We start from the raw sequence: 14340 nt of genomic DNA, 5'->3' as shown, positions 1-14340 counted from the left end.
CTTATTTTCAGATTTACATTGTGGTTCAAAACATCGTTGTTTATTTTAGCTTCATGAAAGTTCTGTCTAGTAACAAGTTAAGTGTATCCATTTTGACTCCACTTTGATAATTCATGGTACTGCTATATAGTATTAAGCATACGTAAGCATGCTACAAAGAAGCCAGCAACCATGTTTTAAGGCAGTCGTACTATGTATTGAAAAAATTTTAGTTTTAAAAACCAAACGCAGTCATCAAGGTAGTCCATTCAAATCATACAGTATGCCTTGAAATACAAATCGGTACTTTGTCAGGGAGAAGCATAAACATGTTTCTACAATTTCTCATTCGCTTTCCAGAGCTCATACAGTAAACATCCATAAAAATATTTTTTTTTGCAGTTTTACAAAATTTTTCGGGGCATGTAAGTAAAATTAGGAAAATACAATATCCCAGATTTAGACTAATCGCTGAATTATCCAACAGGTTGTCTAGCAATATCATTGATCGGTTACTGCACATAACTCAGCCTAATGAGACGCAACATTCCACATGAGGTAAGCGGCAACTGATGCGCCCAATCCGGAGCACGCCTGGAACGTTCGATCGCATCAAACAACAGCATCGAGGCTAATCGGTGTAATACACACCTCCTATTTCCGTGAAGAAGTGCGCAGCAAGGTAAGCCCCAAGCCTACTAGCTAAAGGCGGCTCCTATAAAGAAAGTGTTTGCTGTAGCGCCCACAGCCCCAATCACATCTATCAACATGTGTTATCCATGCTGCAACTCGTGCTGCAGCCCTTGCTGCAGCCCCTGCTGCTCACCATGCTGCTACACCACCTGCTGCTATACTTGCTGCACCCCATGCTGCTCGCCATGCTGCGGCCCATGCGGCGGTTGCGGTGGCTGCGGTGGATGCTGCTAACCTCTCTTCAGAAGGAAGTTCAGGAGCCAACTGTGTCGCACCATATAGCAACCACTCCAACCTCAAGATGATGCCACAACATTCCAGGCGGGTAGACAACGCAACAACCCGGCAGATGCCATCTTCAGCCATAAGAAACTACTGTAAATAGTCTGGAACTGGAATGTCAGTATGAAATAGAAAACAGAGCGAATAAAATAAACAATTGCAAAACCAAACTGTGGACTTGTTTTTGATTCAGCACCATGTTTTTATATTTGAGTTATCTAATATTCAAAATTGTTCAAAAGTGATTTCATAGCTTTACTTATGACAATGAATTCGTAGCCATCTAGGCTTTGTTAACATTATTATTATTTACTACAACCACATATAAATACAAATTAAATGTTAGCTTAGAATTTAACGGGGCCTTCAGCTCCCTATAAATACAGAATTTATTTATTTATTTAATATATTAACAAATAATTCTGCCGATACATTTTACTAATTTTAATTTACAATTGAAACTTTACTAATAAGAAAGCCTCAATAATAACTATACATTAATGTCTATTAATGCCTCCGACACGTTGGGGGAGTTTTATTTGCCATTTGGCCAGCAATACCTCGACTCACAGCCATATGTTGTCAGAGACATTATAGACCTACACCACTAAAAAAAATATATAGTAGAGGAGCAAACTTCATTCTACTTAAGAGCTAAGTAAGTAAAATGTAACAGAAAGAGAAAAATGAAAAAAGGGAAAATCTCCAGCCAAAGTGGGCAGAGATTTCCCCGGAGATGGGTATAGAGGACAGTTTTGATACAATTTAGAGAGAGTTCTGTCGAGAGTAAATTATTGTATTGATTATATGATTATAATTGGAACAAGTAATTATATGTCTTATAACTATAAAACATTTAACATTTAAGTAATTTTTAAACTTGAACATTTTTGTTCCGTATGTAGATAGAAATCTTTGCACAAATTCTTATCAAGATTTATATATTGTTACAATTTGAGCGTTTGAGAAAATAATTAAATGGTATTCATATATTGGAGTTTTTAATATGTTTTTGAATATCCATTGATTGAGATTTGCTGTTAATATGCGTGATAGATTCATAAAACTTTCAGCTGTGGTGTCAGCGACTTCGTTGCTCTTAATGTTTACGTGGCCTGGAATCCACATCAGTTGAAACTTTGGGAAGAATTTAATTAAAAGGTTTCGAGGCCTACTAATCTGAGTTGTTTGAATTGCCTCTGGCGTCTATAGATGAAAGTGAATCCCGTTTATTGTTTTTGTTGTTAACATTTCTTCTATAATTGTATATACAAGCTTTTAATACTCACTTTTACTTTTACATACAACTGTTGAAGAATACTTTTTGTTAAATGATTGCTAAGTTAATTAACCAATTTGTTGTATATTTGGGAGACCACTATGTGATATTTGGTAAGAATAGCCATACTACGCCGTCGTCTGACTTCCATTTCCGACTAGAGGAGTCTATAAAGCCATTTCCTTATATCCATCTCACAGCTCATCAGCTTGGATTCTGCTAAATATATCTAAATGCTAGAGTAATGAATTCGTCACCAGGAGATGAGTTCAGTTGTCTGTCTGTATGAACACGAAGAAAATAATGAAAAGTATCAGAGCTAGAGCTACCAAATTTGGTTTGGCCCAGACCAACAAAAAAGGGCATAGCTCTCCTTAAAAATGAGGGGGATGGAGAAACAAAAAAAAGTTAAAGGAATGAAAAAAGAGCATTAGATCGAAACGTGTTTATTTTTCAGGAGATGAGTCAATTTTTCTATAAGTATGAACACGAAGATTTCAAAAATTGTTGGCCTTAAATTTCACCAAATCAATTTCATTTCGAAACTTTAATTGAAAACTTTATTAAATAAATTGAAAGCCCGTATATCGATAATTCACAAGAAGAGCCTAAACCGGGCTCAATTATTGCCAAATATCTTATTAAATATTCTAAGAATATTTTAACATTAATTTAGAATATTTTCTTAGAGACTGTTACTCCTATAAGAAATGCGGCAACCGAGCAGGCTTTGAATTTTAAATAACTCATGTGGATTTTTTTTAAGCACTGAAAACTCATTCCTTCGACAGCCTTGCTACTAAATTGTACACGTTCTCGAGACAGTTCCAGGCGAAGTTTGTGTAAAAAAAAAACAATAATAGAAATTATTCGTTGCTAAAAATAAACAGTTTCTCATTTCTTAGCTTTCAAGTAACTAACAAAAATGTGTTCCTATCCGTGCTACCCCGGCGCATGCCTCGGCTCTTGTGGCGGTTGTGGGCCCTCAGGCTTCTGCGATTCTTGCAACAACTACTGCGGCGGCTGCTCTGGCATTTGTGGACCCTGTGGGCCATGTGTGCCTTGCGGATGGCGTTGTTAGTTGCATTGGAAACGAGCATCACACCTAAGCATTGGTAGGTGTGCACACAAATACAAATCATAGTCTGAATATAAACTAAAACCAACCCATTGCAGCTTCAAATATGAAAAGAGCCTGCTTCGCCTGGACTCTGTTCGATTCCTTTAGTGGTGTCTGCTCGACTTAAAGCATTTTCTGAGCATACGTACACTTCCGGCTAATCAATCTCATCAATAAAAATATTTAGTAAGAGTATGAATCTGATTTTATTCAAAAGCTCTATGCTGGTTTAATTGGCAATGTTGTTGCCCTTCATCTAGCTATGGAAAGCTCTTAATGCAATATTTCAACTAAGTATAGTATATAAGGCTTGGGTTGAATTAGGAGAATAAAGTAACTAGTTTCTGTTTTCGACACCCTTGCCTATGTTAACATTAATTACAATGTTAAAGCAATTTTTTTAATTCTTATTTTTACATAGTATATGTGTCACTCCAAACTAAAACTCAATCCTCGTTTTAAATTAAGACGAATTCATTCTCTTTTTAAGCAAAATAGTTGGGAAATTCAGTTACAAAATACAGATTAATTGCGATACAAAACCTTATCTAAAGCAAAAAATTGAAGTGCAAAGAAAACTATAATAAGTAGGTAGGCTCTTTCCATTTTTGAATACTTTTTTGATGAATTTCGATTCGTTTTTATACTCTGTACCTGAAGGATAAAAATGGGATATATACATATGTACAAGACAGAAGGAAGCAGCATCATTCGAATTTAGCTAAATTGCTAATAATAAACAATTGGTAAAGTTAATGTTGAATGGAAAATACTTTTAACTATTTTGGAAGAATTTATTTCGCAAAGAAAAAAAAAGTGTATATGAATATTTCCAAATTTTACTAACCAACATTGTGTTTACTAACTGAATTGTATTAGCTTTCAATTTAATAAGCGATTAATTTGATCGAGTTCCAACCAGAATACAGGAGTGCATGATTATTTTGTATGGGCTAGGATAGTTTTTCCCATTAACGTGGAAGGTAAATAAGTAGCTGACAGAAAAAAATGAAAAGAAAGCGGGGATACAAAAATATAGGATAAATAGTTTTAAAGAAGCAGACAATTTTACGAAGCGACATTGCATCTCGAACAATTAACGCATCTCAATCAGATGGAACAATGTCGGAAAATATGGAAAATACTATATAACTGAACCTGATCGGTCACGCTTTATATTTTCAAAAGAATCCAATTTTAACCGCCGTATTGTTCTTTTCTACTGCTCCTGATACTATTATGAATTGAGATGCACATAAAAAAACGGAGTCAATTTTAATGCATAATTAATAATATAAATATTAATTGATTATTTAATTATGTCAATATAAATTTCGATTGTGTCTAGCTTAGAGCTCGTAAGTGAAAGTTTCAGAAATCTTGATGCATCATAATTTTGTCCCTGGTTGTATTTACTTGTAAAGCATATTGCCGTCGCCGCTATATGTATTTTCTAAGAGATAATTTATTTATTTAAAGTTAATACTATAACAAAAGAAAAAGAAAACTTATAACATAATTTAAAAAAGAAGGAGGTGGGGGGGGGGGGGGTGGAAATGTAGTAATACAGTACTAATCTTAATGGGGTATTTTAGTCGCCATAATAGGCCGCTAAGAACCCGAATATTAAGTTGAACTCAATCTTGAATGAGTGTTTTTTGTCACTGAAAACTTGTATTGAAAACTTGTTGTACATGTTGGAAGAGAGAAGAGGATTCTAGTTTGAAGTTTTAGTAATCACTTTTGTGTGTATTTAAACCTTGACATACTCGTCCGTACTGTATACGCTTTCAATTGACTTATGGCCTAAGCGTGCGCATACTGATTCGCATAACTGTAACGCATACAAATTTGTCTGTGTATTCATCATCAATTTTGTGCAATTTTATGCAAGCCTGGGCAGTCAAGTGCTGTCCAGAAGATACGCGCTGGGCCCTGCTTAGTCAGCAGTGAGTCCGGCAGCGGTTTCGCTTCGTTTGCTGCACTTGTTGGCTTAAACTAATGGTGCATACACACACACGCACACACACACACACACGCAGACATGAGCACACTAACCATTCTGTCTGCAGTTTTTCCAACTCAACAGTTAATAAATCCAAAGCAGAGCATATCAGTGCAGGATGCAGACTAAAGTGAAGTTTTCTTTACTATTTCTTTTATGTACTACTTCTTTCTGATAGCTTCGCCTTTTGATCAATTCAATTGCCAAAAGCAGTTGCTGAATCAACATTCCAGTTGCATTCTTATTTTCCTCCGAAGCACATAATCAGCAGTTTACAAGTATACTTGTATAAAGCGCAGCGAGCCACTTAGCTAAATGGTGGAAGCGGCAATTTCCACTGCAACTTCTGTAGCTTTAAACGAACGCGCACATTGCGCATACGCCGCGTTGTAATGTAATCGCAATCTAATTACCCAAATTATTGCTGCTTTGTTTGTTGGGTGTGTGGGTATTGTTGGTGCTGGGTGCTGGGTGGTGGGTAGTGGGTAATGGGTGTGTGTGTGTGTATTGGTTTAGTTCACCCACACGAACAGGCCACAAAACAACAGGCTAGGCATTGCTGTTAGTACGCATCGATGTGGCGGATGTGGCAAGCAAACAGGCTCGCTATTGGCAACACTGTTTGGCGCGATGCTACGACCTTGTACGTGACTAAGCAGTATTTTCAAGACAAGTCAGCCGCTAAACAATCGACTTCTTGCTTTGTGTTCTAATTGATCGAGTCAAGTCATGGCAGCAAAATTAAGAAGGCCATTAAGTTAATCACACTGTTCTGTTTCTGATTCAAGCAGCTTCAATGTTCACCAAATCAAGCAACAACACATAAACATTATTATATGAATACTAACTTAAAATTAGAACTATATTACTTAAGCTTTAATTTAATTTTATTGTGTGAATTGTATTGATTTTAAATTTAAACAAGAGAGAATGATATAGTCGATCAAACCCAGCAGCGAAATACCCTTTAGCGAATCAAACTTTCGCTGCTGAGTTATACTATATAGTAGAAGAAGCAAAAAGAAGCAGAGGGAGTCCCCTCCTGCAGTTTGTGGGCTTTTCTTTGAATAAACCGATTTGGATAAAACTTGAAACTTCTTTAAAATATAAAATATCAATTTTTGACGTGGAATAAAAAATAGTTTTAAACTTTCAACTTAACAGAAAATATTTCTGATTTTCAGCGCACAAAACATTTAATTCGAGAAAGAAGTTTTTTAAAAAGTACGCCAGATCCTCAAGTTATTTTTAAAGGCAATATCGGACATTTGTTTTACAAATAAATTGTATTTGTTTTTAGCAGTTTACATTTATCATAAACAAAATATATTTGATTAGGTTTTCATTTGATTTCTAAATGTTCAGATTCTTCATTTGGGAAATAACTTTGAAAGAAGCGGAGCTTTTGTTTGATTTTTTGGGCTTCGAAAAGCAACGCAAAACGTTCAAAATTGAATGCCATTATCCATTCAAGTGTTGTCGAACGTATTCAGCCGGCAGCTGTCATTTGCCTGTCAATTAAAACTTATTCAGGTCATCCATCTAATTGACCAGCATCGATAAAAGCCTAGCTTGTTATTGCATCTGAGACAACATTTGTTAGGCTTTAAATATTAATCAAAGGAAAGGAACATTTTTCTTTAAACCACAAGCAACAAAGTCGTCTTAATTATTGACGCGCCACAAAATGATGGCCAAGAGAATGTTTTAGTATGCGGCGCAGGTACAAAAAGTTGGAACTGCTTAAGCTGTCGACCAGGTGAGCTGTTTAGAATGTCCGAGGATTGTCAGCAAATCAGGTGCAAAACGTGATGTGCTTTCAATAAACTGCACAACGGCAACAAGAACAAGAACTTTTAATGCGCTTAAGCGACATACGAAAGCGGCTAGAAAAAAAGAAAAGGAAAATAAAAACAAAAACAAATAAAAAACATCCCAAAATCAAAAGCAAAACAAGCTACAGGACATGATACACCACAAACAGGAGCAACAACAACAGTAACGACGGCATCAGCTTCAACACTTAAGATCTCCCAAACGAACCCGTGCGTGAGCAATTTTTCTAAATAACACAAAACAAAAGATTTAGACAAGACCTCGAGCACGTTCCGGCCACTGCTGATGATGTTGCCCCGGCTGGTTGGCCAAAATGGCTTAAGTCCATTTACCTTCGACAGGTCATTTTCATTATCCTCTGACCTTTTCCCTCAACGTTAAATATTAAAAACTTAATGCTTTTTTGGGCAAGTTCCATCAGCAGCCACTTAAATAATATTGCCAGCACATTTGGCAAATGAAGCGATGGGCATCAATGGACATCAAATGGCATTAATTTGAACTCTGTTCAGTTGAGTTTGGCCCTCAACTTACCCTCAATTTAGGCTCCGGAAATGTTTAATTGAGACGCCTAATGGGATCGCATTTAAAAGTCATACTAAATTGATCCTTTTAGAAGGCAGCTGTTTTGGAATCTTTTGTGTAAAAAACAAGCAGTAGATAAATAGTAAATATTTAGAATATTGTCTGTTTATCTTAAGCTACCATCAGACATCTATATGTCGAAAATATTATATTAATTCAATACAAAAATTAAAAGATTTCTATGACGGGTAGTTCTCTGCTACAACCAAGTAAGACGATTGAAATCTTTTTCAATATTTTATTCCACGCTCAACAAATAAATCTGCAAAGCAGACAGAATTCGAGACTTAGTTTAAACATCCGGAAAATGTATCATTTGGATTTTCAACAAATTCCATTTCTTAATCCCTTTAACCGAACCTGTTTAAAAATGGTTCAGGCTACGAAAATGATAAAAAGATTCCTTTCTGAGCTTAAGCAACTCGATTATATGGTTTAAAGATTATTGAATAGTTTAAATCAATAAATACTCTCTGCTTTACATAGTGCTTGGAATGTCCCGACCTAAGTAAACCTTTCAAAACTAGTAAAGGAGTAAGGCGAACATATGGGACTCACGAGCCGGATAAAGTTATGGATGTTTAACGGATTTCAAGAAATAAACCTTTGTAGTTCACTTCTTGGATTTTGTCATTAGAAATATAAGTACTCCTATATTACGTTTAAAAGCAACGACATTTGATATATCTGGCGTATGGATATATCTGGAGTATCACCACATGACGTTGGGCAATCTAACAACTAACATCGTGTTTATATCTAATATGTAGGCATCTTACGCGCAGACATCAGACGTGTCGAATTCTAGCGCGTAAAGATCTGATCTGAAGATAATTGACGTATAGATATCTGATGTGGAGACAAACAATTCTGTTTTTGAAGTGAAACTTCGTATGTGAGGGGTTTGAATGCTGGATCGGCAACGTTTTCTGTGACGAAACCAAAGTACGGTTACAGGAGCAGTTAAATGAACATAAAGTGGACCAGCTTTACCATAACTTTTTAGCGGGTTTTATAGCTATTTATAGCGGTATTTCTAGCCATTTTCTCTTTCCATCTATTTGTGTTCGTTTTTTATATATTTTCTGGTGGATTTTTGGCGGATTTTTTTCCCTTATAATTGTTTTTCTAGCCATTTTCTAGTAGGGCTTTTAAGGGGTTTTTTAGACAGTCTCTAGTTACTTATAATTGTTTTATTTTTATTTTTCCATTTTCTAGACTGCTATCGCTATAATACTATATCTAAGCAAGTCGTGCGATGCTTTCAGTTTCATTGTCATTGTGTTTTCGACACATGCAAAGAAAACTACGAAATTTTTGTTTTACACAAACGCAAAATTTAAACGTTGTTACCTAAAATTTGATATTAGGCAAGACACTGTTAAGATGGCTAAGAGTGTTAGCAAAATTAGAGGAGCGCAAATGCTTGGCATTTCAAATCGCTGGACTAAATGTGAGTAGCCAGCCAGTGTGATCCTCACAGTTCACTTACAAGTATTTCCAACATCTAGTTCCGAGTCAAGCCGCCTACAGTCACGTCGCTCAGTTGAAAACGAAATCACGCGATTCAGCTATATCCCATGCCATGCCTGAAAATAATATAGAGTCGCTGCCATCATCTGTCTACAATCGGATGTCCGCAGTCAGTCTTCTCTGCGAGCAGATTCATGAGCGCAAAGGGCCTCCGCGATCTATGGAGAACGATCATGCTACCGTTCAGCTCAATCGTTCCAATTCAATGCTGACTAAGCATCATTACGGAGCACTTCAGGCGCAGGAAAAGCTAACCCAACGTTTCCCGGATATAGTGCACAAGCTCATGAATATCATGTCGCAAGGCGTGAAGGAATATAAGGGCAATGGGAGCGGCACACCAATATTGCAACATGGAAGCAGATGGAAGAAGCGCAACAGCTATGATTATAAGCCGCAGCCTTTCAATAATGCCAATAAATGGATAATAAAACTGCCACATGATCCCGAACCAGCTGATCAGAAATGTGATGTGAACGTGCTTCCCTTTCCCAACCACATTTACAAATTACCAAAAATTAACACCAAAATCGGACTTAGCCCACACAAGTCAAAGTCGGAGGTGATTGAAGAAGACACGAACCAGTCAACATTTAAGGTACCGCTCGGCCATTATTCGAGACCTGTGAAGCCGAAGAGAAAGCCGCTGGAACTTGGCAAAGCCATACCTATATGTAAGACAAATCGGCGCAAGCTAAAGATGTTGGTACCGTTGCAGGTTGAGAAGTTGGCCGTAATGCAGCGGGATAAGCTCGAGCGAAGTTGGAACTTTGGTGAGTATACATACAATAGAGCTGATATGCAGATATGCCAACTAAAGATAATCTTCAACCTTCTTCCCACAGATGGCAACTATATACCACGTCTAGAATTTTAAGCAGGATCTATGCCAGTTTCTGTATTTACGGCTAATATTTTATTACTATCCTTGAAACTCTCGATTTAGAAGACGACAGTAGACTGCAATATGCAAACTCCTTTTCGCATGTTCAAGCGCTCTCTAAAGACAAGAAACTTTCACTAGAAAGCAATTTCTTTCGGGGCACTTCATGAGCGCTGTGACATTGAGTTTATTGCCTTAAGAGAGCTATGGAACACGCTGGATCTCAACAGATTTCTGAAGAAAACATCAACTTCTCTCAAAAACAGTCAGTGTGGGGAAGATTGCTGAAAATAAAAATTTATCAAAGTCAATAAAAAGTAAAATAGATTAAAACTGAGAACTTTCATTTTCTTGCATAGAATTATAGCACGCAGAAAAAATCACCTTCTCCACATCGAGAAATAATTTATTAAGATATAAATTAGCCAGCTCGGAAGACGATCTTCGGCATTACCTGAAGACAATTACCAGCGAGACGCACTTTAGACTTAAAACACACTTGCAATAGCACATCTAAATACTCTATCATCATCACTACTAATCATATATCATACACTTACATTTGTAGCACACATAAATGCAACAATTTTAAATATGATAAAATACATATGTCAATTATTATTAATCATATAAAATAAGAAATAATAAAAATAGTAATATAATAACTAAACAATAATTAAAGCTAGGGCAAATAGTAAAAATTCTTAATTGTAATTGTGATATTCAATATTAAATAAAACTAAATGAAATGTGTAATTAATTAATTAATTAATGTAATTAATGAAATAAATAATTAATAATTAACTGAATTAAATTGAAATGAAAAATAAACGATTCCAGAGCTTTTAAAATAATATCTGTTCGAAGGAAGGAATTTGCTTATTATATAAATAATTAGACGCTAAGCCTAGCAATTGGTAATATCGATTGATTAATTGCCTTTCGCTATAAACAGTCTTTCTTATGGATGGATGAAGAAGTTCAGTTACGTAATGCAAATCATAACGACTCGTCACATATTTTGGCTTCACTGACAACATATCGTTAGTTTCAATGTAAAAATTGTTATTGAAATGTAGAAATCTAGTCTTCTTCAACAGTACCTTCTAAAATTATACTTTGATCAGCCTTTGAAGTCAAAAGGTTGTGTTTTTTTCTGTTCATCCGTCTGTCTGTATGAACCCGCAAATCTCGTTAACTGTGTCAGCCTGAGTCCACAAAATTGATAGACTGATTCTTCTGACCTTAACATAGGGAGAGTTTATTTTTGTTCTTCAACTACATTTTTTAACAAGCCAACTATTCTTATTCTTTGCTTGCAAAAGCGAAGAGAGTGTTCCTTTTTTAGTTTTTGAAATATATCAAGAGGCGTCGTAGCAGACCCCATAAAGATATATGTTGTTATTACATAAATTACAAATATTCTACAAATATTCTAGTCACAAATTATTTGCGAAATATGTAACACAGTTCTGCAAGCATTTGCGATTTCTTTCGGTTTGAATCCCACAAACTGTCCGATATGCATTACATAGTAATATATGTAGCTTGTACTTACTTCAGATTATTGCCATTGATTTTAGATTAGCAGGCTAGATAAAGTATCTGGAAAATGTGATCAAAACAATTAGCAGCTCATTTTGAATGCCACACTCCGTGTCGTAGGCAGCAACCAGAACTCATATAACCGCCCATTTAACACACACAGAGGCAAAAATATTAGCGTGGCCAAGTGTAGCAAATAGGCCCAAAAATTAATTAAAACTTACCTCAATGAACGATGCTGACAGTCAATTAAAGTTTACGCCAGAGACACGACGACGCCAGCGAGGACAACAAGTCAGAAGTCATGAAAAAATGTAGCAACAAGATCGGAACGCAACGTCGGAGCTGGTCCCACAATGAAATGTTAAACGCACCATTAAACGCGTTTGTTGTTGTTACCGTTGTTGCTGTTGCTACTGTTGTTGTTGTAGCTGCCACTTGACGTTTATTGGCCAAAAGCAAACAAACAAAGGCCAGCAGAGACCAAAAGCCAAACAACAACAGAGGCAGCGGCAACGGCAGCCAGCAACTAGAAAACAAAAGCAATGGCGGCATGCGAATAAATAATATGAAATAAAATGTATGTACGTCCACCCCAGCCGCCCATCGACAGTCGCAGGACAGTTTACAGGATGTGGCTTGTTTGTCTTGGACTTGAGGAGCGACTGTGGCGGTTAGGGTTTGGTTTTGGGTTCGGGTTGGGGTTGGGGTTTTGGGGCTGCATCAAAACAATTAACAATCTCCGTTTGTCGTAATTGACTCAAATGAGAGCAAACAATAAATAAAACAGCAAACAGCCACCAAGCGGGAGAGACAAAGAAAAAGAGGAAGAGAGCTAAAAGCGCAGACAGAGCTGACACTCTACGCGCAACGACGCGACGTCACTCGCAGGGATGACCCATAACCCCCAGTCGCAGTTTATTTTTGTTTGAAGAGAGTGCACCGAAAGAAAAACATTACGATGATATTCAAAAACGCACCTAAACCCATATTGGTCACATCGGATATGTTCCTGATATTTTCCAAATTATTAAAATTAGGCACGTCCGTCTGGTTGGAACTAATTCCAATACTCGCATCTTCAAAAGGAATTACTGCACTGGCTTCGTACGTATTAAGTTATTTCCACCATTAAACTAAATTGGTAGTTCGACGAAATTCACGAAGATAAAAGGAGAACTTAAACTTGGGTGGAATTTCCATTTATATATTTTTGAAGTGCCTCTTTCCGACCAAACAGTATATTCTTTTTTGGAAGAACTCTTCTATTACCCGCAGTTAATTTTTTCAAAAGTAACATAGTATGTATTTGTCATTTGTCAGAGAGATATTTGTGAAGGTATTCAAATTTCTATGGCGTCGCTCATATCCAAACTAATTCTACTTATCTCGACTTTAAAAAATAACTGATTTGACTTAGTTCATGAAGTGCCTCTAGTGAGCTATTTCGACTATTGAAAACTTGAAATTGGATACCATTGCCGTTTAAGAGTTTTCCCCTTTCTAGGAAAACATATTAAAGAAGTTTTCTATTTTCTTTTAAAAAGTTAACCATATGATAGTTTCATTTCATTCATATTTCTTTTCCAAAGAAACTAATGAACTAGCTTCGTTAGAGTAACTTATTTCGATTATTGAACGATCAATTTTTAAATAAAATTCACGAAAAAAAAGCAGTGGCAGCTCTATGCATAGAGACTGAAATTCCTAATTTATATTTGAAGAACTCCTCTCATAACAAATTAAAATACAATTCTGATTCTTTTATTATATTACATACATATTTTACTTACATTTTCGTATTGCTAAAACTTAGAGAAGCCGCCCGTTTTATGCAGCTCTATGCATAGAGACTGAAATTCCTAATTTATATTTGAAGAACTCCTCTCATAACAAATTAAAATACAATTGTGATTCATTTATTATATTAGATACATATTTTACTTACATTTTCGTATTGCTAAAACATAGAGAAGCCGCCTGGTTTATGAATCAAAGACTGAAATAAATGGCCGAACTAACTAGAGATGGAACAGAAAGAATTAAAAAAACGAAATGACCCAAGGACTGAGAGGATTGGAGAATGATTAGTTTGTTTCAGTATCCACAAACTCATCAAAGCTCAAAGCTAAACAAAAAAGGATATACAAGTATATGTAGGATATAAATATTTATTTTAGTACTGAAATATTGCGAACAAATATTGACAACCAGATATTTTCACTATATTTTGAGTCGTTTCTACCACATTTCCAAATCCAACCAATCCAGCAATCGAGTTAACGAGGAACACAATCAAAAGCTGTCCGGTTATGTGCAACGAGAACATTTTCTTCTTTAAGAAATAATTTTTATATTCAAGGAAAGCGTTATTAGAATCTCAACTAATTTGATAAATATCTCGATAAATTCTCCTTTTCTCCTGAAACAAAGTTAGGCTTTTTAGACTCAGTGATATACGAACTTATTATCTAGATTATCTACTTCTATTATATTAAAATAAAATCTACTATTTCTATGTTCGTTTTCATTTATAATTCGACTTTTTTTTAAGTTTGGTTTAATGACCCATTTCTTTTATTATTTGATTGTTGAAAACT

The 14340-nt window shown here is 35.8% G+C and overlaps 1 protein-coding gene and 1 long non-coding RNA gene across 2 annotated transcripts; both read left to right on the top strand.

Annotated features, from left to right (window-relative positions):
* Positions 1-272: 272 nt before the first annotated feature.
* Positions 273-1124, top strand: LOC115629039. The gene is made up of 3 exons (XR_003995859.1): positions 273-404; positions 467-661; positions 719-1124. It is a non-coding gene; the product is annotated as an uncharacterized LOC115629039 (long non-coding RNA).
* Positions 1125-9079: 7955 nt separating this feature from the next.
* LOC115629035 lies at positions 9080-10528 on the top strand. Its single transcript, XM_030525337.1, has 3 exons — positions 9080-9232; positions 9291-10085; positions 10158-10528. Exons 1-3 carry the CDS (start codon positions 9166-9168, stop codon positions 10187-10189), a joined length of 894 nt encoding a protein of 297 aa, XP_030381197.1. The 5' UTR covers positions 9080-9165; the 3' UTR covers positions 10190-10528.
* The last annotated feature ends 3812 nt before the right edge of the window (positions 10529-14340 follow it).

Source organism: Scaptodrosophila lebanonensis, unplaced genomic scaffold (genome assembly GCF_003285725.1).
Source record: "Scaptodrosophila lebanonensis strain 11010-0011.00,11010-0021.00 unplaced genomic scaffold, SlebRS2 tig00000131-arrow-arrow-pilon, whole genome shotgun sequence".
Classification (NCBI taxonomy): Eukaryota; Metazoa; Arthropoda; class Insecta; order Diptera; family Drosophilidae; genus Scaptodrosophila; species Scaptodrosophila lebanonensis.
Note: the sequence above shows the minus strand (reverse complement) of the source record. Positions and strands in the feature narration are given on the sequence as shown.